The 27,371-nt window shown below is 42.1% G+C and overlaps 1 protein-coding gene across 1 annotated transcript in view; it reads left to right on the top strand.

The window, feature by feature from the left end:
• Nucleotides 1-374: 374 nt before the first annotated feature.
• NKAIN2 (sodium/potassium transporting ATPase interacting 2) overlaps nucleotides 375-27,371 on the top strand; it is a 565,357-nt gene continuing 538,360 nt past the window's right edge. Inside the window, exon 1 of the mRNA XM_052781168.1 lies at nucleotides 375-804. Within this exon, the coding sequence (XP_052637128.1) occupies nucleotides 751-804 (54 nt within the window). The 5' untranslated portion in view covers nucleotides 375-750. The remainder of the gene's footprint in view (nucleotides 805-27,371) is intronic.

Raw genomic sequence — 27,371 nt, 5'->3', positions numbered from 1 at the left:
GTGAGCCTGGGCGGCGGGCTCGGTGCGGGGGAACCCGGGCGGAGCGGTGTCCCGCCGAGACAAAAGGCGCCCGCGGGAGGGTGAAGCCGCCCCCCTCACGGACAATAAGCGGCGGCCGGCCGGCCGGCCCTCCGGGGAGCCCCTGGGAGAAGGGGGGTTCCACTGCCGGGGCTGGCTGGGAGGAAGAGGAGGAGGAAGGAAGGGAGGGAGGAGGGAGGGTGGGGGAGCGGCCGTGCCGTGGGCAGGAGGGAAGCCGCTCTCCGAGCGTGAACTGAGCTCAGCACCGCCGCCTGCCTCGCCTCGCCTCCCCGTCCCTCCCTCCTCCCCTCCCCGCCTTCCCCCCCCCCCCCCCCCCTCGCCGCAGCCGGCTGCGAGCCCGGCTGCTTTGCGAGCGGAGTTGAAAGGGGAGGGGGGGCAAACTTTGCAGCCCAGATGCCTCTGGGGCTGCTCGGCAGAGCGCGGCTGCTCCTGCAGGCACCTGCCGCCGCCCTTCCCCCGGCTCTGCCGCCCTCCGCGGGGGCGGCCGGCCCCGCCGCCGCCGGGCGCCGAGGCGGCGGGCGCTGCGGCCGCGGCTAGGGGCGGGCGAGTAAGCGGGCGGGCGGGCGAGCGAGCGAACGGGCGAACGAACGGGCGCGCCCCCATGCGGGTCCCGGGCTGGGGCGCGCCGGCAGGCGGGAGGCGGGCGGCGGCCGGGCGGTGTTCTCCTCCTGCCGCCGCCTGAGGGGACGGCGGAGCGGGACGCCGGGAGCCATGGGCTATTGCAGCGGCCGGTGCACGCTGGTGGCGGTGTGCGGCGCGCAGCTGGTGAGTGGCGGCGGAGCCGGGGGGGGTGTGTGTGTGTGTGTGTGGAAATGTGTGTGGAAATGTGTGTGTGTGAGGGGAAAAGGCGGGAGGGGGCGGCGGGGCGGCTCCCCCGCTGCCCGCAGAGTGCGTGGGGGGGGGTGTGGGGGGGTGTAGCGCCCGCGGTTTGGGCTCGGAAAAGGGGGTCGGGGGGGGGCTGGGATGGGAAAGGGGCGTGAGGGAAGCGGGGGCTGCGTTACAGGTAGTTTGGCGGCAGGTTGGCCGGGGAAGGCTGCGGGTGGGCGCACGGCGGAGTTGGAAGAAAGTCGGGCGGCGGTGGTCCCGAGCGCGGGCTTAAGTTGGTTGCCGGTTTTTCTCTGGCAGGCCGGTGGCCTTCTGTAATGGAGGGACGCGGAGCGTGTCAGGGGGGATGCGTGGCTCGCAGTTTGCCGTACAGGTGTGCGTGGGTGAAGTTGTGATGCCGGAGCTCTTCTGCAGCTGTGTTACCTTTTGGGATTGGTTGTTTTTTTTTTTTTTTTTTGCTTTCAGACTTATCGGCCCCTGTACGTTAACATTGTGTCGTTACGTTGTTACGGAACTGAAACTATTATATATTTATACTTCTCTTGAGAGGAGACATGTGGCAGCACTTGTAAGCTCGGCTACCAGCGAAAGTAGACCCGAGTTTAAAAAGTAGGCAGCGAGATACAATAACAAAGAAACCGCCCCAAAATAGATCTGCTTAGCAAGACGGTTAGCCTGTGCAATGGTATTGTGGCACCTTAAAAGTGTCTGGGCTTAAAGTTAAGAAACTAAAGAAATGTCCCTTCCTGTAATATATACGTGGGTGATTTTATTGTTATCAAATCAGATGTCTGAGGTATAGAATTCCTACGGATGTGGAGATATGCAGCTAGAGACCTATCAATGGCATGTGCCCCATTTCTTATTTTCATTAGACCAAGGGTTCGTGTGCTGGCAGAACAGGTGCTTGGAAGCACCTTTGTTAAGCAGTTAACCTTATAGCAGGGAAGGAAATAATTCATGTTTCTCCATCCCTCTACCTCTTACTGAATAGTTTTGCCGAGAAAGTGTGAGTCGGTATCAATAGCAACCAGCGTTGTTGCCAATTCCTCTCCTGCGGACAGGTACTAAGAGAACTACAGCAGAAAACCCCCAGTAGATTTCAGGCACCAAAATCAGTAAAACAGTACATAGGAAAAGGAAGATGTGTTAGCAGATCAGAAATTCAAAATGCCCATGGTCTTTCTATCGGTTGTAATCAACCCTTAACCCTTTTGTGTTCTGGAAAACATTTCATTTGTATGTGCTCTTCTCCACCCAAGTTATCTGATTCTTTGTAGCTGGATGTATCTTATTAGATGTGATTTATTCATGCACGCTGTCTAAAAAAAGAATCTTGAATAGAAGTAGTGAATCTTGAGTGGAATGGTAGGAATGTAACCTTTTCCAGCAATTTGGAAACATAAAATTAATCACTGAAGTTCTTCAGATCCATTTAAGTTTGAGAGGCATACTTTTCATTTTTTTTGCTGCAAAGGGAACAAAAAATGGCTTAAATTGTATCTTTTACAGGTAAAAGGTTGTGGGGTTTTGTGTGGTTTTTTTTTTTGTTTTGTTTTGGGTTTTTTTTAATACATTCAACAACCAGGAGGTTATGATGACTGTGGAATGTGCTAAGATGTTATATTATGATTGTTTTCAAAGTCTGTGAAGGAAAACATATTTGCTAACTCATGGTGACAAAAATACATGCAAAACTCATAGTAAAAATATCAACAGAAACGCCCCGTAGGAATGTATCAGCAGGTGGATGAGCAGGTAAGCTAATGTAGAATTGTAGCGTTACTGTAAGCTTTCTAAAAGTGGCTGTAAACTACAGGGTCAAATAGATATAGTTAAAAAAAAGTAAATACTGTATTTTGGAGCAGCTTAAGCGAGCTTTTAACATTTTCATAAACTGAAAGCAAGCTTGAAAATTTTTACTGAGCAAGAAAAGGATGCACTAGCAGCAGCGCAAGCCTTTGAATAACGCTTGGCCTAGGTAATGACATTTAGATAGGTTCAAAGCAGGAATAATCATTTACGTGAGAAAAAGGAATCGGGAATGGAGAAAATGATGCGCTTTATTAAAATCACTTGTCACATTCCTTCACACGCCACGTACCATCAGATGGGACCAGGTCATGCGTTTTAAATCAAGGGGACTTAACTCTCCGAAGTAGGCCTATGGGTGATTGATCAGTTGTCACTACTTTTCAGGTAAAGGCTACTTAAAGGGGCAAATGTTGTCAAGATTCATCCTAGAATTAGCAGCCACGTTACCACAGATGCAAGTCAGAAACAAAGGATGAAGTTATCCGGCCTGAGGAGATGGGCGTGGGAAACATTTCTGCAATGAGAACCATACTTTAAAAAAAATTGCATAAAACTTTTAATGTGAAGATTATTTATTACTGATACCTGGGTTTCAGTTTTAAAACGGTCATGTTTGAAGTAGAATATAGACTTTTGCTTGAGGAAAAAGAGTTTGTATAAAGAAAGGTTTCTATCATTTTTTTAATGAAAATATTTTCTTCCGTCTCTGCAGAGCTAGGGTGTGGTGATCTAATTGGTCTTTGTAGGCACTGTACAATAAATAATATTGAGGACCGCTGCAGTTCATTAGAGAAGCTGTTGCATATTGCGCATATATAAATGATGTAGATGTCGCGAATGGACAGAAAAAGGTGTTTTTTTTCAAATACCGGTGCAGGAGTAGAGCTACATCAACTTGAGAGACCCTGCACAAGCAGAATTATTTTCATAAATGCATTTTAAATGCTTAATAGCTAAGGCAACATACTGCACCATCAGATTATCAGAAAGCTCAAGGAATGTTTCTGCTCTCAAGGGCATGCTGATCATTGCTCCCCTGCTTATTAACATACATATACCTTCCTGTTTGTGCTCTCATTTGTACTATGGAAAACAACCTTTGACAGCTCATTTTCCTCTGCATTTGTAGCCAATGAGAAGAATTAACAGCAAGTAAGAGCTAATTTTGCTGATGTTGGGAACAAGGCATTGCCTTCTGTATACAAAGCTAATTATCTCAAAATATCTTTTCATTTTTTTTAGATGCTAATTTTGGTCTCTGGTGTCCATTGTCCTTCTGAAGAGAACCCCGGGCATTAGGGGCCCTGGTGGTTTTCGTTGTATGTCAACTATCCTGGTTGCATTGAAAGAATTCTCTGTTATTGCGTTTTGTCCTTTAAACCTCTTTATTTTTGGGTGTCTCCTTTTCTATTAATAGCTTACATCAGTAACACTAATATCTTGTTGCTCAGTCTTTTTAGTAGCAAGAGCAGCAAAGGTGAAACTGCCAAGATTATTGTGCTTTCTAGAAGGTTTCAAGAGTCCCATGGAAACCCGTTTGAAACTTTTTACGTGTCCACCATTGCTGCTTGGGAAAACTTGGAGCAGTGGCAAAACAGTAAAAAGTTCTGCATGTTTTCAACTCAGCAGCTCTCTTCCTAAGTGCAGTGATGAGAAAGGACAACATTTCACAAGGAAACGTTAAGTCTCCAGAAATCATTGCCTTATTGTTTCTATCCATCAGACAAAGATTGCCACACTCCTAAGACTAATTAGATGACAGATAATTCAGCCTTTGCGCTGCCTTCCCTCAGTTTCCAACTGAATTTACTGAAATCATTCTCTTTGTACGTTTTGCCTGTTCTTTTTCTCTTTTTTTTTTTTTTTTTTTTTGAAGTAAATTGTAATGCAGTTCAGATATTCCAGCTAAGTGTTGAAAACTATATAAAATTTGTAAACAAGCTGCGTATATCCCAAAGCTCGGTTGGTGATTCTGGGGCATTCGGTCTCGTGCTCTAAAGAAGCATGTATTATAATGGGCACAAACTCTCCAATGTCTGAAAATCTTTCACGGGCATCAATGTATAACGTTTGCAGTCTCTCCTGTTCCTCACTAACATCTCACTGTTCGGGGCATAAGCACACCGACACACAGCCCAGTTGTATCTCTTTCTGAACTCTTCCAGTTACAAGTCTGGCCCAAGCCGCTGTCCGAGTGTGTCATTGTGGCCAAGCAGAATGGCAAAAGCACCCCGATTTGGTTGCTTTTGCTAACATAGGTCCAATCTTCATCTTTGCTTTGAGTTAGTGAAGAAAATTATTGAAATGCTAACAGCTTGTATGGAAATGTCCTTGTTCAGTGCTTTTCCACAAATGACTAATGTGAATTAAGAGAAAATTCACATACTTTATTTCAAGAACTGCATCAGCTGAGCTAACTTCTCTACTTACCTGTGATACCAATGTCCATAAACACATATTTAGTTATGTTGTTGCACCTGAAGACACATACTAGATCTGTGGCAGATAAAGTGGTGGAACCACTCAAACCAGGGAAATGAATTACATACAAACTGGGAAGTAATACAGTAGACCATATGTCTTCTGTGACTTCTTCTGACGTCACGGGAGATGCCTGTAATCTATATTGCACACATGAGATAAGACTGAAGAGCGTCCTGTTCTCTTCCGATTCTCACATGCATTATAAAACGACAGTATGTGTAAGTACGGAGAACAGACCTTGGCTCTTAGAGGAAAAAGTCTGCCTTAGCGATCAGTCCTGTAAAGTTTTGGTTTGCCTTTTTTAAACATGAGCAGCAGCATTCTTATGCTCGTTCAGACGCTTTAGGAATGGTGATCGTAGCAAGTTGTAGTCTATATCACAAATCTGTCTACTGGGTTTAGCACAGTTTAATACCATGAATATCCTCGCTTGGGGAAAAACTCGGGTTTTAACAGTTTGCAGGTTGAATTGTCTCTGGACCTTCAGGGAGTGAGGTTTGCCAGATTAGAGCTGGGGTCCCTCTGAGAGCAAAGTGAAGGCATCCACACCAGATACTCCCTTGGATTAGCTACTCTGCAGTTTTATGTAATAAGAAACGTCTTTTTGTTAATATAGGCTTTAAACCATGCATATCATCAGGGTACTTTCCAATAGCACACCAAACCACCTAATTAGTGTATGTAGTATGGTTTTTTTTTTTTTTCATTTTTGCTATAGGGGAGCGGTATGGAAATTTTTGGTGTTTGCTTTTAATTGCTGGGTTTTGGGGAGGGTTGTTTTTTCTTTTTGCATGTGTGTTTTAATTGTGTTTCATTGTCACTGTTGTCAATGGTTTTCAATAGCAGCTTTAGGAGAGAAGTATCTGCAATGGCAAATTCTGATGACATGCACACGTTCCTACAGTTTCTGCTAGCAAAAGGGGAATTAAAGTTGTGGGCTTTCCACCTGGAATGGAAAGTGATGTTGCTGGTCTTAGCCTGTGGATCTGTAGGTTTATCAATCTAGAAGGAGAGTAGAAAGAATTGGTTCCTATGTTTTGGACAGTACTTATATTTAAGTACTGCCTTTGAAATTGTGACTATGTCAACAACTTGTGTCTGTGTCTTCTCTAAAGTTCTGCTTCTTGCTTTGTTTTGATTTTGATAGGAAAGAAAGTGGAAGTCTTAGTTTCATTGTATCCGAAACCGTTGTGGTCCTACTGGCAATGAAAACGAACCAGTCCTGTGAATAGCAGACTTTCAGCAGATGTATGTTTGAAAGCTATTGTATAACACTGAGGAGTAGATTTTGAGGAGCTGCTGGGAATAAATAAAACAAGGACTTGATCATGAATTCAGAGAGCTAAGATCTTTTGTTGCTATGAAAGAAATATGTAGCAACCTTTCCAGGTTTAAGTGAGACCTTGGTAGAAAAGTAAACACTCTTTTTCTATTCTGTTTTTGAGATAAAATGCTGAGGATTCATAACAAAACTGGGGTTTTTTTGTGATAACTTGAGGTCAAAAATAGTGATGCATACCAAAAATGGATGTCAGAGGTAACGGTCCATTATGTCATTTAATTTTAGTGGCTTGATGTTCACTATGAATGGTACAGTATTATTTTTCATAGAATTGTGAATGAATAATAATTGTGAATAACCAATCATACACTTCAAGAAAAGCAGTGTATGTTGTTTTAAGTTACAGGGGTAAGAGATTTCAGACCGGCTGAATAGCAGGTTTAATTCACTGCGTTTTGAAGCTGAACTTCTTTAGAGTTCAGTGAGCAGACTCAACATTCAGATACTGTGATGATGGGTAGGAAGGGAAGGTTTAAATAGATTGAGAGGAGTTGAATATACTACCTGAATATAGGGACCTAGAATACCTAGCGAAGTTACTCTTCTTGTATAGCCATAAGGCAAATCTTTGACAGCAGGAATTAATTTTGTATTGACAGAGATTTGAGCTAGCACCTTGAATGATGAGCAGCAGGGTGTGGTTTTGGTTTGTTTTTTTTTTTATTTTTTCTGTTTCTTTGCAAAAAGCACTAAGTAAGCATTTTTAAAAGACACTAAAAACTCTCTGTAGTCAGTCTGTAGTCAGTGGAGAGAAATCTCTCATTCTGTAGTCAACAGAAAGGAACAGGCTCCATTGCAGAATGGTTCAAAGCAGAAACATAATGTTTTGAGTTGGTAGTGACTTTAGTGTCCCAGGCTGAGCTGTGGGAACGTATACAATGCAAGTGCAGCAGATAAGGTTTGTAAACAGGTACTTGGTGACTTGTTCCAGGAAAGAATCTAAATCCATTTGAGGTCTTCTCAATGTCCTGGTGCATCCAGTGATGAAGGTCTCAACATTTAGTTTCTGTTAGCATGAAGTTTTGAGAAAATTCCCTGAGCTTAGGGACTGGAGACTTTCAGGCAATGTCTGCTCTGGAGGCTGCTGTCAGTGCCCGGTGAACTGTCTGGGTGTCCCCATACACTCCAGACAACCTTTTTGGTACCACGGTTCCACTGAGCTCAAGAGATTATCCCAGGTGTGCAGTGCCAAAAGAGACAGCTATGCCCAATGACATTTTGTAAGAAAAGGTGTGTCAGAAATCTTGAATTTCTACAGGACTTTTACTTATGGTTCTGAATTTAAGTGACATTTAGCAGAGAATAACAGTAGTGAGTCTTTTCATATTTCGGTGGGGGCAAGAGTATTGATGGTCTGACTAAATCAGAATAATCTCTCTAGGCTCCTCTGCAGTCAGAAGAGGGACTCCTTCAGGGGGCAGGTGAAAGCGCCTGGTTTTTTCTTGCCCTAAACTGCCCTTTAGAGTTGTGTCTTAAGTAAAGCAGTCCTTTAGCTTAAGGAGGCTGTTTGGGAGGGGCAGGGAGAGAAGAAATCACAGACCCATTGTACGCTGTTTTGCCATCCACAGTACTTGTTGCTTACATTTTTCCTCCCTCTTGCATTTTTGCTAGGCATTTGACTGAGGACTTTTTGATTTTAAGGATGACTGTGATCTCCAGATTGAGAAATTCTGTTTTGGAAAGGTATTTGTCTCTTTGTTGACTGCAGAAGGAAACTAAGGAGCTGGTTTCACCAGAGCAATGTCAGCTTTTTTGCATACGTCCCTTAAGATCCCCTAAAAAAAAATTAAAATGGTAAAATCAACAGGATAAAACCAATTTATGCTCGCTTTGGTTTTTAAGTGATTTTCTGTAGCTTCCAATAGGAGTGAGGAAGACAGGGAGCACTGTAAGTAATGTGTGATCTTAAAGAGTATGCTGAAAATACAGTAATTTTAAAGCATCAGATAGTTTATTGTCATCCAGATTAATCTTCATTTATTCTTTTATTACAGTGAGTGAAAGAGAGGGGCTGTTGAGTGCTACCTGCCTTGTAAAGTAGAAGGGACACAATAGTTGAAATGACATTTTCTTGCCCCTGTGGCAAATAAACATTTCACAGTTTGTTATTTTATCTCCTCTCCCCAGATGTATGTGTACCAGCTGAATGGCATCTGAGAATTGTTTCAGCATTTTATCATTCTATAACCCTCTGATAGAAATGACATTTAGAAGAAAAATTACTGATTTGTCTCCACTAAAAAGTAAACATGCATAGCTAATAGTTCTATTCACCACAGATCATACTTATGCATTTTTAATAAAAACTTGATTTTAATTCATACATAACTTATAAGAAATGTTTATCAGTTTAGGGCTCTGCTGATTCCCACTCAAATGTTTACATACATCCGGATACCTTGAAAATGTCTTTCATTTGAGGCTCAGATTTACCTTTTATACACAAACTTGCTTCTCTGCTGCCTACGTAATGATGTAGTGTATATAAGAAATGCTGATTATTGTACTGATTGCTAAAATCAGTAAAAGTACCATTTATATGACATAAATGAACCTCAGATTTTCCTATGCTGTTTGAAGTAATAGCTTTCTAACATCGGGGTTTGGGGTGTTTTTTCTGATTTTTTTTTTTTTTTTTTCCCCCCCTCGGTTGGGATGTTAGGCTGCACCTCTAGTGGCAAGTCACCAGTTATGTGAATGGGAACAGGAACAGTCTATTGTATCTATATTCGTACCATAACAGACTGTTTTCCTCACCCTTCTTTTCTTATGAAGGAATTCTCATTAGCAGAGTTTTGTACTGAAGGCAGCGTATGAGGTTAATTCTATTATTTCCGAGAGGCATGTCGAAATGATGATGCCTGTCATGTTTATATGTCACGTCACCTTTCAGAAGGCAAAAATCAGGACCATTTTCCGATGGTGGGAGAGAGATGCATGCTACCTCATTTAAGCATGTAAAGAATAGGCTCTGAACAACCTTCAGGAGGTGGCTGCCTCTTTCCATTGACTATATAGGGATCTTTGAGTTGCTGCTCCATTGGGAATGAAACTCCAGCCTCTCTTCTGCCTGCACCTTTCTTTACTTCATTATATAGTTACGCCTGCTGATCTTTGATAGGATCTTTGTACTAAAGGAGAGAGGATAGGCTGTGAAACTCTTTTCTTTAGGATTTAGGCAGAATGTACAGGAGGGTGCGTAACGTTTCTTCTGGATGGATGGAAGTTGTGCTAGAGGCCTAGAACAAGGGTCAGAGGGCTGTCCCTGTTCACCTTGAATAACATTTACCGTCTGAGCGAGCCCGCCGTAGTGAATGAAATCGGTCTGTGCGAACAAGGTAGCATTGAGATATAGAGAGTCTTGAATCCAGGGTATTGACTCATATTTGTGTAAGAAAGCTTAACTGTCTTAGGAAATGATGTAATTCCTTTCCAGGTGACTCACACCATGGGTCAATTTACTAATTAAAAATTCCTTTAAACTTCTTCATAGATGGACTACTAATTGGCCCTTAACAAGTATATTCTCCTCCTTTGAAGATAAAAAGCTTTTGTGAGGAAAGGAAGATAGATGCTACGATGTCTCTTTAGAACAATGCATGGATCTTTGAAAAGCCATTCTTCAATAATTAAGCAAATTGTGAAGTTTGCAAATTTTTGCTGTGACCAACAATGGCCCAGCATTTTTCATTATTCTCTGGTCACAGCCTCTGTGGCAGGCTGTTCTATTACAGAGCACAGAAACAAAAGGAGAAAAAAGCCCCTTGTGTGTCATTGCTGCCTTCACAAAGCCACAAATACATTAAACTCAAGATACTGTTCATTGTGCACTTGAGCCACCAGTGACAAAGGTGCTGTGAGTACCACTGAATATCAGGCAGTCATATGTCATGACATCACTGTTCAAACTGGCAGAGCAAATGACAGTAAAACAAATGAAAACATTAGCAGCTAAAGGAATGCGAAAGAATGAGGGGCTTGTCTGAAGAAAAGAATGGAAAATATGGATGTTATTTTTGCCATTATCTATAAAGTTGATTTTCCCTTTTTTCTTTCTTTTTTTTTTTTTTTTAATTTAAGTTCGTGGCCACACCCACCTGATGCCCTTGAGGCCAGTTAGCTTTTATTTTCTTTGACACTAGTAGCAGTCACAGGCAGTGACAGCAGCTGGTAACAAGCCAGATGATGGCACTGGTAGTGTTAACATAAGACATGGGCTTCAGTGTATCCTGAAAACAGAGTTCATTGTCTTGGATTTTATCAGACTGGCTTTCCTGAGTGTGGAGCTGGCAGTAAATTTGGTACTTGCAGAGGGAAAACCACAACAAACTGGGGCTGGATTCAGCAATATACCTAGTAATGCCTGTTTCTGGTCCTGGCAGCCTCTCAGAATATTTACAGGGGCTGCTGCCTGGTACAGTCTTTTTTTTTTTTTTTTTTTTTTCTTTCTTTCTTTGTTTTAAATGAACGCTGTCACCCGGGGGTAGGGTCATAATGTCAGGTACAGAAGAAAGTTGTTGGCCTCGACCGCTGGAAGAGATGGTGTCCTGCATCGTGCTAAACTGTGCTTTTTCAGTGGCCTCAACCGCTGGAAGAGATGGTGTCCTGCGTCGTGCTAAACTGTGCTTTTTCAGATGCATAATAAAAGTTATTTATGGACACCAGTAAAGTGGTATCTGTTGTATAATATCACAGATAGGCATAAGGACAATAACAAAAGGCAGCTGGTTTAGTAAGCTCTATTTGCTGCAGAAATGTGCTGTTCTTTGCGAATTGAAATAAAAAAAGTGGGGGGAGAATGTTGTGGTTTTTGTCTGGTTCCTGGCATTTGCAGTCATTCTTGCTTTGCAGTGTGCTTATAAGGACAATTATGTGGGTCCCACGTCGGTATTATATTTGTCACGAGTAGCGCCTTATTAGAGGACAGCTGCTCCTCTCTGCCCAGCACGTATACGTAACTACCACTGACAATAATAGAAGTTATGAGTGTAACTCTCCTCTGTGTTACACCAACGGGATATGCTGGAGCTCTCGTGGTTTCAGTTAATTAATGCAGGTGTAAAACCAGGAACGAAGCAGTGATGAATCTGGGAGTATTCACATGCATGTTCAGAGTGCAATGCCTGTAAGGAGGCTTTGAACTTCCAGCAATTGTTACTTGGCTCATGTAAGAGGTGAGTAAGAAAGGTACTGTCCGAATGCACAACATCTGAGTGTCTCAGATCATGCTGAGTGCCTTCACTAGAAGGTCAGATATTCAGGTCCCCGTCAACCTAGAGCAGCCACAAGAAAGATTGGTGCACAGAGGATATTGCCAAGTTGTAAGTGTTTTATGGTAACTCCTCAGTCTCTCTCTAATTCCATCATGATTAAAAAAGGGGTGACCAGCAAGATTTCTCCAAAGCTTCTTAGATGCTGTAGTGGTGCTTTGGCTGCTGTTGCTTCTGCTGAGAACTGAACAGATTTGGAACAAAGAAGAATATAGAAGTGGCACAGTGCCATCATAATGCTGTTAAGAGCTAATGTAAACTCAGCCAGAGAAAACCATTTGCAATGAACAACACCCTTTGGTGGCCATGCCAAACCCAAGAACATATTCTCAAGAACCACCTCTGGGCATTTTAGCTATTGTAGCGAGTTGTGTTTGTACATCCTTAAGCACTTGCTTCTGTCAGCTCGGATCCGCACAGTGGGCAGCTCAGACTGGCTTAGGGAATGTAAGCCCATGCCTCTATGTTCTTGTTGGTTTCTCTTTTGTTGCTGTTTTTTGTTTGCTTTTCAAAATTTGAGTAAATCAGAAGTTCTGCAGTATTTCATAGAATCGTAGAATAGTTTGGGTTGGAAGGGACCTTTCAAGGTCATCTAGTCCAACCCTCCTGCAATGAGCGGAGACATCTTCAACTAGATCACGTTGCTCAGAGCCCCGTCCAACCTGACCTTGAGTGTTTCCAGGAATGGGGCATCTACCACCTCTCTGGGCAACCTGGGCCAGTGTTTCACCACCCTCATCGTAAAACGTTTCTTCCTTCTATCTAGTCTAAACTGCCCTATTTTAGCTTAAAACTGTTACTGCTTGTCCTATCGCATTTGGGTGACTAATTGGATTTCTGGGTGAGCACAAGCCCTGACTTTTTTTGGAAGGTGAAAACTATTAGTCTTAAAACTGCAGCATCTATTCCAGACAGTTTCCCTACTAATTTAAGACAAGACAGTTATACAGAGCTACAGTGATGAATGGCTTGAACAGTTAATATTTGACATTTGATTTTATGATTAAACCATTTAAAAATAGCTGGCTTTTGACACATTGCTTATATGTTTTTATATGAATTAGAAAACCTAGATTTATAGTAAGTTCCCTGTTACCTTTTGGTTTGAGGTCTCTGGAGAATGACTGCAGTGAAGATCCTAGCTGCTCTGATGTTCGGTGCAAGTATTGGCACATTCAATACAGATGGCTCAGGCTGGTGGGGAAACATTCATTTGCCCTCACAGGTGGACTGGTCTGGTGATTGAGAGAGATCTGGGGAATAGCAACACAGTCAGTGGTAAAGTTAAAAAAAAAATTGTTATTAATTATCTGAGGTATATTAAATCTCTCTAAAAGTGAAAACTGGTGATACAAGCAAGTGCCAGAAGAATAGTTTAGAACAGCCCTCTCTGAGGCAGTTTGGAAGGTATGGCTGTCAGAACTGCAATATGTGGAGATGCAAATCTTCTATTTTAACCTCTCCAGATTTCCGGAGAACTTGATTCTAATCTCTGCACCCCAGGCCCAGCTGCATAAGTTAGGACAAGATTTTGTCCGCTCTCACAGAGCAACAACTCCCTGTGTTGGTAGTGCCCAGTTGTGGCTCGATTTGGTGGAGACTGACGAGCGCATACTCGATGTCCTCGGTGTAAGCTGTGAATGGTGGCAACCAGGGAGCTGAGCAGTGGTGGCACCATCCTTATCCCAGCACAGCGACGGCCACTGAGTTGGCCACATTCTTTCAGTGTTTAATGATTTTACCGTGAATTGCATCAATTTCCCACCCATATAATCCAGCGGGAAGGTGGAGGAGAAGGTTTGTGCTCATGCAGAGACCTGAGACTCTGGCACTGGGTTGTCTCTGATCTTCCTTAGTGGAGCCTCGTAGGTTAGAGTTTTTACACCATTTACTTTGAAGATGTGAAATTTGTTGAGGGGAGTGTGCTGAGGCACACATGCTGAGGGAAGGGATGCGTAATCTTCCAGGAGCGTTTCCATGTAAAGTGGCAACTTGTGTTTGTGAAGAACGTGTCTTGATGAATGATGTGGTCCCTGCCAATTCTGTCTTCCTAATCGTGCAGACCTTTCCTAGAGCAGTGCGGGTTTGAGCTACCTCTTATGTAAGGTTCAACCTAGACCCAAATGATCGGTGTGCGACGGTGGGTAACTGTTCATTTCTACTAAAAGTATTGTGCTCTACATCATAGTCATCCTAGAACTTGTATAAGGTCAGTATGCTAGTGGAGCCACCTGAATCCCTTTAGAACATCAAATTTGATAGAGATAAAATGTGCTTAGTGAATATTTTTTAAAAGGTCAAAAAGTAAAGATGATTTATTTACTTCAATTGAAATTCAGCAGGTCTTAGGTTAAGGTGAGGGACAAAGAAAATAAATCTCTAGAATTATGTTATACTTGACAGAATATTGATCAATAGTTGTCTTAGCAGGAGCTGATGGTGAGCTGAAAAGTAGTTTTACAAATTTATGTAAATATTTGTGATTGGCACTTCTTTCTGTTACAGTACTCTGCCTAGATTTTTGCTCCATGCTTTGCCTCCACGGTATTGTTCAAGGAATGTTAGACCATCCTCATTTTTGGTTAAAAATAGGTTAGCAAATGCCGTATTTCAGTTAATGTTCCTACAATGTAGGAAAATAAACACTTGCTTTGATACTATTAGCTTAATAATTTCATGAAGAAGAATGTTTTCCACCATGGCGGCGTTACTGGATACCCAGGTCTACAGCAAAGTAAAGCTGAAAAGTAGATACCCCCACAGTTCTCCCCTGCCCCCTCCACACACACGTGCACCTTGACACGCACACACTCTGCCATAACCAGATTTGTTAAATCATAGCATCTCCTTATGGATCTGCACAATACACCAAGAAAAAACAAACAAAAAAGGGGCTATTTCTTCAGGCTTGCTTATGTAATAAGATGGATATAATTGTAAACAGGAAAGCTGTAAAATAGAGTTAATAAAATTCATCCTTATAAGGACTATTTACCCTCATAATGGTGACTGAGTCTCTGCTTTTCAAGAGCTGACAGGCACTAATGGAGTACGCGAGAGTGGTTTTCTTTCATACCCTCTTTTTGTCACTGCTCATATCTTTTCACTACTCGGGTCCTACTTGTGTTACTTCCTTGAAATGTCTTGGTAGTAAGAAAAGGTAGAGCCACTGCTTAGTTGATATTTGTTGTATTAGCTTGCCTTCTGCTGCTGCTATGAGGAGTATTGCTTATGTAGCTATAAACTAGGCTATATAAGCAGCAAGAATTGCCTACTAAGTAGCTATTAATAAACATGAAATATTTCTGGATGGAATAACTCTTTCTGGTTCTTTCACATGTCATTGAGGCTTCATGAATCTTCGTGGTTGCAGTTAGTCAGTGATCTGTTTGGTGACAAGGCAATGTCTAGCCAAACAAATCTACCCACATTTCACTGGACTATCATCTTTATTCCCATAGGTAATGGTGGTTAAAAATGCGAGGCAACATCAGTATAGTTGCAGCAAAACAGGAGAAAAAGAGGCAGAGAGGGTCCCCCAAAATACTGTGCATCTTGGGGAAATGCATCTTTAGTAAAGAAAATCCATTGACAGTAAGAGAATGGAATGACAGTAAGGCTTATTAAATTCAAGAAGTGCGGTTAGGAAAATAAGAACTGGTCTCTGATGTAGTAACAGAACCACCATGAGATGCGGGGATGAAGGAATGGGGAGAAGAGATGGAGGGAAGAGAAAGAAAATACATCGCACATGGGACTGATTTTGAATTTTGGGAATTTAATTTCACAGGAGTGTCTTTCCCCTACACCAACCTTTTTTTATACTGCTTTGAATCCAAAAGGTCGAAATGAATAACAATTTTTCGGGGATTCATGGTTCAGATGAGATAAAGGGGTTGAAGGAAGCATGCCAGTTTGAAACTTTTATTTGATATTGTCGTGATTTAACCCCAGCCAGCAACTAAGCACCATGCAGCCGCTCACTCACTGCCCCCCCCCGCAGTGGGGTGGGGGAGAAAATTGGGAAAAGAAATAAAACTCGTGGGTTGAGATAAGAACGGTTTAATAGAATATAAAAAGAAGTAACTAATAATGATAATGAAAAGACTAATAAAGTGACAGCAGGAATGATAAAAGGATTGGAATTTACAAATGATGCACAGTGCAATTGCTCACCACCCGCCAGTTGACACCCAGTTAGTCCCCGAGCGGTGATCCCCCCACCCCCACTCCCCCCAGTTTATATACTGGGCATGACGTCCCATGGTATGGAATACCCCATTGGCCAGTTTGGGTCAGGTGCCCTGGCTGTGTCCTGTGCCACCTTCTTGTGCCCCTCCAGCTTTCTCGCTGGCTGGGCATGAGAAGCTGAAAAATCCTTGACTTTAGACTAAACACTACTGAGCAACAACTGAAAACATCAGTGTTATCAACATTCTTCACATACTGAACTCAAAACATAGCACTGTACCAGCTACTAGGAAGACAATTAAGTCTATCCCAGCTGAAACCAGGACAGATATATGTATACACATAGGGGAAATGTATGTGTGTTTATCTAACAGGAAAAAAAATGGGTGTGTCTCAGTGATGTGTAAAGATGTCATATTTGACATCAAATTTGTATTTAAAGCAGTGATGTGTCAGGTACTGCAGTGCATACATGATGACACTCAATATATCATAGAATTAAAGACTTTCAAAGAAAAACTCACATACCTCTACATTTTGAGTTGGAAAACTGGTCGTCTTGGGGGAAGGATTAGTAGATGTAGCTTAGGCACAGGCAGAGTCTTAAACAATATGTTGAATAAAGAGTACGTCTAAGCAATGGATTACATATCCGTTTTCAGCTCAGTGTTGCAACAAAGGAGACAGCAGCTTAAGCAAATATGCCTGAATGAAGTCATAGCTCTGAATGTCTGTGCTGTGAGTTTTTAAAATAGAATCCTGTTGAATTGAATAGAGTCATCTTCTCCTACGCTGCATGGGTGGTACTCAAGACTTTAGGAGAATGGATGATAAATCTGATACTAATGGAAGTATATTAGAAAGAGATATGAATTTATCTTGATGCCTGTGTCACAGGTGAATTTGTCTTCAGCAGACCTATGAGCTGAATAAATGATAAATGTTTCATATTTATGTCATTGAATTAAACGGGAAAGGTCAGTCACTCTGCCACTTCCTACTATTATTGTGAATGCTAGACTGCTTATTTGGGAGAAAAAGGAAGGAGAGCAGAAGAAAAGAAAAAGTAACCTGGGTAATGAGTGGAGGTGGCAAGACCCAGGACCCTGCTGGGAACACAGAAATACAGAACTCCTCTTCAGAGCTGGTTATAAACTCCAGAAGCAAATACAGAGGGAGAGCATCTGCCGCTGGATCTTGCTGACCAGGGATCTCATTGGTTCTGGCTGTTTTTTAGAGGCATTAGGACAGTGCCCGGGGGAACGGAGAGGTCTGTAGAGACAACAGGGATGGACAAACTCTCGCAAACGCACAGCAATGTCTTTGTTATGCCAGTAACCAGTATTGGTGACCATCAGAACGATGTTTCCTTTGGTGGAGAAATACCCTGCATTTCTGTTCATTCCAGTCACCCGTGCCTTGCTCACCTAAGAGGGAAATCAATTGAGCCATCTGAGTGATGTGGGTGGAAGAAAACCATCCTTTTAGCTTATGTCCTCTAGCAGCAAGCACACGGACTTAAAGTGCATTTTGTAAAAAAACTTAAAAACGTGCTTAGACCAGTAATATGCAAGTTGTAACATAGTCTGTAGTTTATACTGAATATATTTAGAAAGTGTACTAAAATTCAAGCCTCAGGTCAGATTTTACAATAAAGAAATCAACATAAATTGAGGACCCTGCGTAATGTCAGTAAGACAAGCTTTTATTCATAAATTGTATAAATGTTGATTTTTAAAGCAAAACTAAGCCCACACTAACAAGACACATGATAAAGGAAGGAATGCCTTACAATTGGGCAACCATAGTATTTTTAAAACTGCCCACAGTGAGAGACCTTTTGGCTAAGACAAGGTGGTAGTTTGCAGGTTTCTCCTAAACCCGATACCTATTCTTTTTTGCTTTTTCACTCACTTAGCTTACGAAAACATGAAATAATTTTCCTTTTCCATTTCTCTTCCCATTTTTTGTCAAGCAGTACATGCTTTGTAGTTGCTGAATGTATAAAAATTTCTGTTATTTTGATTTTGTGGGGTGTTAATTCATGCTGATGTGAGCTTTTAACTTTGCTTTTTCCTAACTTGATTTTAGTACTCTAAAAATAACTGTGTTTGTTTCATGGAGTTTATCAATTCCTACAAAAAAATTCTGTTCAAAATTTAAGTATTTACTAAATTCCCCTGAAGCTTTACTGCTACGATATTGATATGTCTAGGCTAAATCATTTTCCCTTAATTTCCCCTTCCGTACTGGTCCAGCTTACCTTAGCTGCTAGTCAGGCCCGAAGATTACACGCTTTTGCTGCTTTAGCTACTTGGTAAGCTAAGAAATAGTCAATATAGCGAAAGCTATTTAAATTAATTCCATGGACTTGCCTTAGGTCCTAACATAGGCTAGTTGCTTGGTTTCTCTGCAGTGAGCAGGGCAGGCAGACGTACTCCTGGGGTCACGCTGAGGCTGGGGAAGGTGTCTCATCCCCCCTCCTGGCTGGGTTTAGGTGTCCACCCACTGCCCACGTTAGACGCCTGTGTGAGGTTAGGATCCACACTGTGCTGGAGTCAGACACTGAGATTGCCCTTTTGGTACCGAGGGGAGGCTCGGTCCTTTCCATCACGATGTGTCTGGAGAAGGAGTGGTGGTAGCTGTAGTGCTGCCCATTTTTCACATAGTAAGTCACTTGTTGGTTTGCACACGCAAGAAGAAAGCTTGTGTTCGTTGCCCTCTTGAGCAGACTGGGGCTGAAGCCTTCATTTCTCAGCTGTCTTGAGAGAGAGGACCCTTGCCAGCAGCCCAGGAGCAATGGGAACACCTATCCATCTCTTAGTCTGGGCCAAGAATAGGACAGAGAAAGGAAAAAGAGGCCCGAGCTCCATATAAGTGAAATAGAAGAGTTCCCTAAAGAAATGTACCTGGACTCAGCTCCTTGGACCACTCCACTCATTTTCTGTGATAGAGTTATAAGATGCATAAACAGTTTTAAGAGCAGATCTATACCGGGAATTTGGTTAGTGTGATATTGAGTCAGGTAGAAATAATCTCAGTCACTTGCCCAGAGTCATGGCATCAGTCAGTGGGAAGGGGACCTGAAGCCTTAACCCTTGTGCTTTCCCTTTCAGGAGTGATCTTATTTAATTTCATTTTTAGTGAAGTGGTTCAAAGATTAGTTACACTAATCATCGCTGTTAGAAAAATACTAGATTCAGGCCCTAGGACATTTGCCTCTTTATGAAGCAAAAAGTCCTGAGAAGATTCCTTACAAAAACTCCTTTTATTACAACACCAAGTTGCTTTGTCAGGAAAAGCAGGATTAAGGTAGAAGGATCAAACAGAACTTTTATTTCTTTTTTTTACCTTGCACTCTTCAGATATGGTTGTTTCTATCATCATCAGTAGTTATCTAAAAAAGCCTTGCAAAGGGAAATTTCTTAAGCTCACTTTCTTCTGCTAAGTTACCGGTCACGGTCTGATTTTATTCAGTGAGACTTTAAGGCCAGTTTCAACAATAACAAAAAATGAGAATACTTGGAGTTCTCTGTGCATAGGAGAAATACTGAGTAAGTCTAAATCTGGGCAGCCTGATAATTGTTATAACATTACTCTTTTTTGTTCATTCCCATAGCTCTGCGTGCTCTCCGCAGAGCAGCGCCATGCATGCGCAGCCTGCTGCAGGCTGAGTTTGAGAGTCCCCTTCAGACGCGAGATGCCACACACTCTTCACTGGATTGTGGTCTTTTGCCTTTGACTCTATGGCTCTTTTATTTCTCTGAATAGCTCCTTACAGCAATTTCCAAAACAGCTGAAGATACTCCGATGTTTGAATTGAGGTTTGGTTTTTGGGGTTTTTTTTTTTGGAGTCATCTTTCCTGGGTCCTCTTTTTGATGTGCCTGGACCATGTTTTGCACAGAATGGAGTTTTTGCTGACCGTTGTCCCGTGTTTTACATCTCTGGTATCCCACAGACAGAACCGAGCTGTTCTTTTCCTAAGCTGTCCTTCTTTTTGGCTGTGTTATCCCTTGAATAGGGAAAAAAAGGATGTTGTGGTTTATTTGTTGCATATCCACCTGATGACTGTTGCTATGAACTTACTGCCATCTGCCAGACAAGAAAAAAAACCACCACCACCACCAAAAAACTCCCTTACAGTTAAAATGTATTTCTTTATGACCTACAGTCTTCGTAAGTTCAGTTTGGTACTGTCAGATGGATGGTGTGCTTTCTGGGCTTATCAAAGGTCAGTTATGTTTCTTCATGTTTCCAGTGTCTTTCATTTCAAGCAAGCGTGCTTTCAACAGACCGATTCTGAGTTTGTGAAAGCATGACTCAAGTTTCTGAACGCTGCCCCTGTTTTCCATCACCCAAATCTGTTAAAATTTAAATGCGAAGTGGACATCCAACTGCTTTTCTGGCAGCTTTGAAAATCTTAGCTTATGGGAGCTCTGTTGCAATTGCCAGAGGAACAGTCCATGAAACCTGTATATCAGCCAAGTGATTCAAGGATATTATTGGTAGCCACCATTGTGGTTTTGTTTTCATTGGCAAAAACATTAATGTAGTAGCTTTGCTATCTTGCCTCAGTTTTTCATCCAGACTGCCAGTAATAAAAAGTATGATTACTTCACTGGAAATATGCTGCTTGCTATAATTCCTGGAATCTTCTCTGTTGTATTTTCTTTTCTCTGTCTTCTTTTTATTTCTCCTATTATATATATAAAAATTAATCAGATGATGATTGGCATTTGTAAAGCTTAGACTACTCCTTATATTTGGCAATACAAAGCTCAATCAGGGATCTTTTTCAGTTTTGATTACTTTTGAATGTAATGCCTTCTAGCTTTTACCTCCCCATTACTCACCTGTATATGCAATTGTAAATGTTGTCAAAAAAGAAATTTAGTAGAAATCACTTTCCTGACTACTTTTTCATTTCTCCCTTTTTTCTTCCATACCATCTCCCAATAAAGTTTTAAAGTGTATGTATCTAACTGACTTCCTTTTCTATAGGAAGTGATTAAATGTTATGTTAAATGTAATTTAGAGAAACAGATGGGCAATTATATGCATGATATCAGATGCTATCTCCGTACCTTTAAAATATATCCGTATATGAATGTTTACTCACGTACAAGTTATTCTCTCTTTAAGGAACACTGATAAGTAACACTATGTGGTGGGTTGACCCTGGGTGGCCACCAAAGCTGCTCTATCACTCCCCTCCTCAGCTGGGCAAGGGAAAGAAAATAGAACAAAAGGCTCATGGGTTGAGATAAGGACAGGGAGAGATCACTCAGCCAATTACTGTCACAGGGAAAACAGACTCGACTTGGGGAAAATTAATTTAATTTACTACCAATCAAATCAAAACAAGGATAATGAGAAATAAAACCAAATCTCGGAACACCTTCCCCTTACCCCTCCCTCCTTCCTGGCTCAGCTCCACTCCCGATTTCTGTCCCTCCTCCCCTCCAGCAGCACAGGGGGATGGGGAATGGGGGCTGGGGTCGGTTCCTCACACGTTGTCTCTGCCGCTCCTTCCTCCTCAGGGGGAGGAGGACTCCGCACTCGGCCCCTGCTCCAGCGTGGGGTCCCTCCCACGGGAGACAGTCCTCCACCAACTTCTCCAACGTGAGTCCTTCCCATGAGCTGCAGTTCTTCACGAACTGCTCCAGCGTGGGTCCCTCCCACGGGCTGCAGTCCTTCAGGCACAGACTGCTCCAGCGTGGGTCCCCCGCGGGGTCACAAGTCCTGCTAGAAAACCTGCTCCGTGGGCTCCTCTCTCCACGGGTCCTGCCAGGAGCCTGCTCCAGCGCGGGCTTCCCAGAGGGTCACAGCCTCCTTTGGGCATCCCCCTGCTCCGGCGTGGACCTCCCTGGGCTGCAGGGGGACAGCCTGCCTCACCGTGGTCTTCCCCACGGGCTGCAGGGGAATCTCTGCTCCAGCGCTTGGAGCATCTCCTCCCCCTCCTTCTGCACTGACCTGCGGGTCTCTCACATATTCTCACTCCTCTCCGGGCTGCGATTGTGCAGGTTTTTTCCCCCTTCTTAAATCTGTTCTCCCAGAGGCTCTACCACCGTCACTGATGGGCTCGGCCTTGGCCAGCGGCGGGTCCGTCTTGGAGCCGGCTGGTGTTGGCTCTGTCGGACACAGGGGAAGGTTCCAGCAGCTTCTTACAGAAGCCCCCCCTGTAACCCCCCCCGCTACCAAAACCTTGCCATGCAAACCCAATAAACACTTGTGGCTAGAATTTATATGTGAGGAAAGATTAATTTAGGAGAATCTTAAAGCCTAATTTTTGTTATATTCAAAGCATATTTTCCTTCTGTTTATCTAGCACAGGCACAAGACCAGTTAATATGAGTTTGTGAGTAACTGCATTTCATGTTATGACAAAACATGTAGACAGTGATTATCACTGGGTCTAAAGAAAACAAAAATAGTTATGATGAAAAAAGACATGGAATATCTTCAGTATTTGGGGACATCTGTCCTGTTAATTTGTATGGCAGTACTGAAGTTAGACCACAGCTGCGTTCTCCTAGTCACCATATAAAAATATCAGATAACATAGACCCCCGTCTGACAAAGCTGTTGGGGTGGTTGTGATAGTATGCGAGTTTGGGTGAATTATCCAAGGTTACAAACTTTCCAGTGTTCCTAGTCACCCAGAGGAATATAAATATAGTCTGGAAGTGGTTATCACTGGTGCCGTCTCCTTAGGTGGCCATTGAGAATCCCCTCCTTAATTCTGAAAGCTCTTGCAAGACCTGGTTGGAAAGGAAAAGGATCCTGTTATTTTGCCACTTATGTTGCCTCATCTTTTGCAGCCTAGAATACGAAAGATTTATGGCAAACAATAAAGTATTAAAGATCCGCTTTTATATATTTGAAAATTTTCTTAAAGAGCATAGTTTGCTGCCAGTGACAATGCCCGCTGAGATGGAAGTTCAGCTGGTAGCGGTATTGAAAACAAATTGAGAAGGTGACTTGGCTTTAAAGTGGTGATCCTTTAAATAAAGGTCAAGTGAACAAGTTGTCGTGCCTGTACACTTTAGAAATCTGTTGAAGGGTCCCAGCTTGTTATCGCTAAGCTCTATGATAGCGTAAAATGGCTTTGTTTTACTACCATCTACGTAATGCTTTTACTGACTTGTAGAGTTTAACCTCTCGGGGCCAATCCAGAAAAGTATAGATTTCTGTTACTCACAAACACTGGCTTTTGTTATATATGTATACTCTTACAGTGCATTGCATCTTCAGACTCTTTTACAATGTTCGGCTAACTCATAGCGATATTTCGAGGACGACAGTCTCTCTGCATTTCGCACGAACGGAAAAGCTGAGGTTGCAGCACTGTCATTGATTAAGCAGTAATAAATAATTGTACCAAAGTATGGTGTCGGCTTCCTATTTAGCTCAACTGATTTCAAAATGCAAAGCTTTCCTCTGAGAAGTTTTTTCTTCAACGTTAATATAATTTTATTTTCCAGGCAGCTTCAGAAATAAATATTGTTAGAATGATCAAAGTGAATCATCCATGTTTTGCAGTTCAAACAAATATTTGGAAACGCTTATCATTAAGCTATGCGTGAATTTGGTCTAGTGTATTAACTTTTGAAGAATATTTTATACAGGCATGTTTAATCAAGAGCAACAGGGATCAAACCAGTAGCTGTAATGGTAACAAAACTCAGTCTGGGTTAACAGCTTTATTTTAGGCTGTATTCAGTCCATCTTTTCCAAGGAATTTCTTTGAGGATAGTGTTCAGGTTTTAATTGAACATAAAAATTGCAATTGGTAAAATGAGTTTTATTATATACTTTATTTTGCTTCACTTAATACCATGTATGTTTAGCTTCAAATATTTTCAGTTTTTCATTTATTCCTTGACTTTGTCCTAGAAAATGTAGCACATACTGTAAAAGTTATAATTGATTAATATTGTATTCTTTTCAATTACCACTATACTTTAAATACTACTTAGATGTTCTTACCAAATGATTATATACTGTTTCTAAAATATTTACTTTTTTCAATGGTTGAAGTAGTACTCAGGAAGAATTTACATATAAATTACATCTCTGGCTTGAGAAATGGCAGAACACACAGGAGAAAAAGAAGAAAAAAAGTGGTTCCCCAGGTTTGCTCTTCTGTCAAGGGGGGCTTTCAAATTTGTCATTGGCAAGTGCTCAACTTTGCAAAAAAATTTAGATTTTGGAACTGAAAAGTGGGTGTTTATTCTACAAGCTGAGTTATTTTTTGGAGATAGAACCACCGTAGAATTTTGTAAACATGGAAAATGCTGATTTTTTGTTTGTTTGGTTTTTTTTACAACTGCTTTGGGTAGATTCTGATTATTTATATGGTGTGAAATTGGTCATGCCCCAATAAATGCAGTGTTTATCCTCCTGCCGATGCTGTAGAGAATCATAGTTTTTTATCACTAGAAATGAGAAGTAGGGTTTCAGGTCCAGTTCCTACACAAATTTATACCCCTGGACAAGTGTCTAGTTTAGCTCTCCTTCCTTTTGTGGCTCCTTATGCTGTGCAGGTCCTTGCACTTCACTGCTGCGTGAGTGTCGGTGAGGACTCGAGTGCTGTTGCCTTTCTGTAAAGGCTAATGCAGGGCTCCACTGTCTTGGTTTAATTCCTCTAAAGATGCAAAGATTCTTTTTTTTTTTTATTTTTTTTTTTCCCTGACAAGAGTCTGACTTGAAAAAGTAGCCAGAGCTTTTGATACATGAGGATACAAGAATAACAGACTTCTGAAGCAACAATCCAGAATTCTGTCTGATTATTTCTGCTTTTAGTTTTTTTTAGACACAATTTTTTCCACCTACCTTTAATCTTTATCATTTTTGAAATATGTGCCGAGAGAGCTGTGTGATCATATGATTAAAGACAATATCATAATGCATATCTTAATGGTGTATCATAAGGTCAGAATTTTAAACCTGCAGAGGCTGCCTTTTGACTTTTTTTTTAAATTTGCATGTGCCTTTTCTCCAAACTTTCTTATCAAAATTTTTGCAATTTTTCTTACTAAGAAGCACACAATATGCATATGCACACAAAGAAAAGACACTAAATTCCTCCATTTCAAACCTTATTAACTGCTAGTTGAGTCTGCAGTCACTGATAGCTATTGTTGGCTGCTTGTCCTCCCTTATGTCAGTAATTAGTAGTGTCTAGTGTCTGTTGAATGCTTTGTGGATGGGTTTCACAGCCGTGTGCTGACAGCAGAGGAGGATTGAGACGTGCAAGATGTACGGTTTCTTTGACTCTGGGTCATGCAGAAGTGTCCATCCAAAGCCGAAGGATGCTTCCTGATGAACCTGGAACTTGACTCTAGAGCTGTAAGTCTTTACCATTATCTGCTCTCAGCAAGCAGTTAAGAAGCCTTTTGTCAAAATGTCTCGTCTCCAGAAACAGTTGCTCAAAATAGCAAGATCTTGCCATCAGTTACATGCTATGTTCATTCTTCTGGCTGTCATATGATCTGCTGTCAGTGACCTTGTAACCTCTCTTATGAACCTAGGGGTTGAGAGAAAACTTGGGACGGGAAAGAAAGCCTCCATCTCCTGGGGAGGCTTTTTTATTAATTATGATTCCAGTTTCCTGAGTCTTCAGCATCTTGAGGGTCTGGAGTGATGCTCAGCTTATTGCCAACACTCTGGAGGAGAGCTCAACTTCAACACCAGTATCTCCTGTGATATCACGAGACCTGCTCATCCAGACCATGGATCCTGCCTTGTACTGCACCAAATGTCTCCCTCCTTCATCTCTCTGTGCTGCACAGGGTGTCATTTTTCCCTTCCCACTTCTGTACTAGGTTTGTCCACGTCCCATCTGTTGTATCCTTGCAACCCACCTACTCTTTACTTACTTTCCTAATTTGGCCCTCTTAAAATAAAAAGGCAAAGAGCTCTGCTCTTGTATGTGGTTCATTATTAGAAGTGATAAACTATGATGTTTCTCTCTCCCAGCATCAGATTTCTCTACCTGAACCACATCATATGAGCCCTGTTTCATGCCTCTATATACCTGTTCTACTTTTCCTACTCTTCCCACTCCCTCCCACCATGATCCTTCCCATTCCCCTGGATCTCCTCCTTTCTTTCAGTCCTCCCTCATTTTTCATCTTAAAACCTGTTTCCTTCCCTGTTCCTCGTTCTGCTTTGTGGGAGTCAGGCTGCCTCTTCCTTCATTTGGTATCACTTGGTATGATTGAAAGCAAGTAAACCCAACATTTTATTGCATCAACACAGAAAAAACCCCAAGTGGATTGAAGTCAGGTGGTACTCTCATCTGTCAACCTCTTCTGGATATTGCTCTTCCGCTTCAGAGACATGTTTGAAGCAGTTCAGAGTATATAGGCACATCAGGTGGGCTGTATGTTGTAAAGGTCCTGGTACTGTTTCAAGTGAGGTCTGACATCCTCGCTAGCACACCAGGTAATGGATGGAAGAAAGACCTGGCTAGTGGAGCAGAAACCATGTCAGGACTCCAACTTTTCATCATAAATCAACACTCTTAGAATGGAACACACATAATGTCTAACCTGATAATGTTATAGCAAGTGAAGAAGATTTGACTGGTGAGAGCAATAGTGATTTGGAAGCAAGAGGAGTCATTTCTGATGTGTACTCGTAGTCTCTGGCATGTGATTTTCTTTGATATATGAGATGTGTTTCTTTAAAATACAAAACAAGCATGTGAACTTAAGCTGTGAAACTTTGAATTGCATGATTAACATGTGGACAAAAATGTAATTGCTGGCATGTATTTTCATCTGACTTTAAAAACCGTTAGGCAACCTTCCAGTCTCACATTTTGAAATTAAGATTCCTTTGCCACTTTCCAAATAAGTCAAATGTAAAATTGGAAAAAGCTCGTAATGCATTCTGGTAGTTCCTCTGCTGATTATCCCGACAATGTGATTAATAAAATCATTATGTGATTTTACATCATACAGTCTTGGATAACAGCTTTTGAAAGAATGCTTCATTCCTACTCAAATTGAAAGTACCTCTGTGTGACTTGCTGTACACCTTATCAGAGAACTTCCCTCTGTGACTTCTATCCATTCTTGACTGCAAAAACCACTGGTTGCAGTAAAGAAACGGGAAGAACACTGGGGTTCGTATCATACTGGCAGTCAGGCCGACAAGCTCTCTTAATGGGCCGGAGCGACAGACGTGGCCAGTATTTGTTATTGTCGCCGGCAGTTTCTGAATTGGAGCGGGGAAGCGCTTTGATGCTGCTGAGGCCAAGGGAAGTCACAGTGGCTGTGTCCGTGGTGGTGAGGCATCTGCTGCGGGGTCCCCGTGTGTCTGGCTCGTCACTGGTACGGATAGGATGAAGGTTGGGTGATGAAGCAGTTACCTGGTCCCTGGCAGTGCTGTTTTC

Source organism: Harpia harpyja, chromosome 3, assembly GCF_026419915.1.
Source record: "Harpia harpyja isolate bHarHar1 chromosome 3, bHarHar1 primary haplotype, whole genome shotgun sequence".
Taxonomy (NCBI): Eukaryota; Metazoa; Chordata; class Aves; order Accipitriformes; family Accipitridae; genus Harpia; species Harpia harpyja.
The sequence above is the reverse complement of the archived record's forward strand: the minus strand, read 5'-3'. Positions and strand labels throughout refer to the sequence as shown.